The 2,084-nt window shown below is 40.2% G+C and overlaps 1 protein-coding gene across 1 annotated transcript in view; it reads left to right on the forward strand.

The window, feature by feature from the left end:
- Positions 1–649: 649 nt before the first annotated feature.
- The window catches only part of LOC107081059 (coxsackievirus and adenovirus receptor homolog), a gene marked incomplete at its 3' end in the record, with an annotated part of 8,636 nt that continues 7,201 nt past the window's right edge, over positions 650–2,084 (forward strand). Inside the window, exon 1 of the mRNA XM_015369271.1 lies at positions 650–741. Coding sequence (XP_015224757.1) covers positions 672–741 — 70 coding nt within the window. The remainder of the gene's footprint in view (positions 742–2,084) is intronic.

Raw genomic sequence — 2,084 nt, forward strand, 5'->3', positions numbered from 1 at the left:
ATCACTACAAACAGTAAAAGTAAAGCTTGGCTGATGCAGAGATACCGGCGGTATGCAGGAGGTCTGGCGTTCTGCAAGAACTGCATATTTCAGCAGGATCATAATCATGATGAACTGATTCCAGAGGATGTTTGGAGATTGACTTTCTCGCTTAAAAAGTGTCAAAACTATTTTTCTAACTCATAAACTAAATAAAGCCAAGCTGCTCTCTAGCTTAAAGCTACAGAACTGTTTTTGTTACATTTTTAAAATCCTGGTTGCAGCTGTGATATATTTTTTAATATCATGTAGGATGGCTGTTTTAGAGCTTCAATTATGAAAAAACAAATCATATTCCGAAACGATGCACTTCCGGCTTATAACCTCCGCTTCCGGTCGAGCTCCAGAAGCTGCAGGCAGCTCTCGTTCAAATATGGTCAATGAGACGGCTACGTCATTGATGAGTCATGTGATTTCTAATAAATACCAACTGTGTAAGTAAATATGTTCACATTTTTTAGGTATTTCCGCCACTTGGAGAACACAATAAAGTCGATATTATACAAACGATCACTTCACATTATTTTTCACATTGTCATAAAGTATCAGAAAGTTAATTAATTAAGAACACTCCCACATAACGGTTCTCTGGTTCTGATTTCAGATGAAACGCGGAAACGAAACTAGAGAAAATGGCAGCGATGAGCGCCGTGATGCTGTTGCGGATTCTGGTCTCTGTTTACTTCGCCTTCTCTTCTGCTGGTGAGTTTATGATTTGGACCTACTGGTCCCGAGCTCAGAACTTCTAAACCAGGGTGAGCAGATGTCTCTGATTTCAGGGGACAGTCCCTGTTTGGGACCTCCTGTCTCCTGCTTAACCTGTTCCCGGAAATGTCCCCGATTTGAAAGTTTTATGAATGAGGGGGGAAATGCTGCGTGGAGGCAGTTATTACGGTAGAAGAGCGCGTGAGCATGTAGCGGACAGAAACAGCAGTTACAGTAGCGTTTTGCGCTGCTGTTAACATAAAGAAGATTAGAAGAGCGCACTGGAATGATCCTTATGGATCTCAGCTGCCATTAAAACACAAAGAAGAAAAAGTGCGCAGCACTTTTTAAACCGACGAAGAAGTAAAAGCGGAAGTTCGTTATCACATCCCGAAACACCTGATGGGGAACTGCCACTGATCTCTATTTATTCACTGGATTGCTGATTGCCCCTTAGTAAATCAGGGTGGGGTGAAGTCACCCGCCACCATATTGGTACTCCCTAGTTAGGCCGGTCGCAATGTAAACAGTATGTGCGCTATAGCTTCGAACAACGATGAAGTTCTCATTTTCAGGGCAGCTTAAGACTTTTAAATTAAAGATAAATCACTTTGACACAGGCTGGCTGTTTCATTGCATAAGTAGATTACTGTAAATTACAGTAAAAGGATTGGCATATTAAATATTCGGTATGAAGTCAATGAAGTCTATAAATCATGTAATATAACATATTATGCAAATCCATCACAATAAAACTAATGTGTTGATTTATTATAATAATACTGAAGTGCCAAATTTGGTGATGTACATGTAATTTACATGCATTTATTGCTCATGACATATATATATATATATATATATATATATATATATATATATATATATATATATATATATATGTGTGTGTACACTCCATGTTACCAGTTGGTATGGTCACGGTGCGGTATCGGCTGTTGGGCAAGTCCAAGTGCTGTATCTGGTGTTGGTCAATTCAATTCAATTCAGTTTATTTCTAAAGCGCCAATTCACAACACATGTCATCTTAAGGCACTTTACAGTTCACCAGATCATCCAGTCAAATTGATACAAAGTTTTCTATCTAAGGAAAACCAGTTGATTGCATTGACTCATGGACTCTTCAGCAATCCCTCACACTAAGCATGCTTTTAGCAACAGTGGAGAGGAAAAACTCCCTTTTAATAGAAAGAAACCTCCAGCAGAACCAGGCTCAGTGTGAGCGGCCATCTGCTGAGGCCCACTGGGGTTCTAGGAGACAGAAGCAGAGACACAAAAAGCAGCTGCAAAAGGTGGCCACGTCCAGGAAACACACAGCCAGGCAG

Source organism: Cyprinodon variegatus, unplaced genomic scaffold (assembly GCF_000732505.1).
Source record: "Cyprinodon variegatus isolate N-32 unplaced genomic scaffold, C_variegatus-1.0 Scaffold2790, whole genome shotgun sequence".
Lineage (NCBI taxonomy): Eukaryota > Metazoa > Chordata > Actinopteri > Cyprinodontiformes > Cyprinodontidae > Cyprinodon > Cyprinodon variegatus.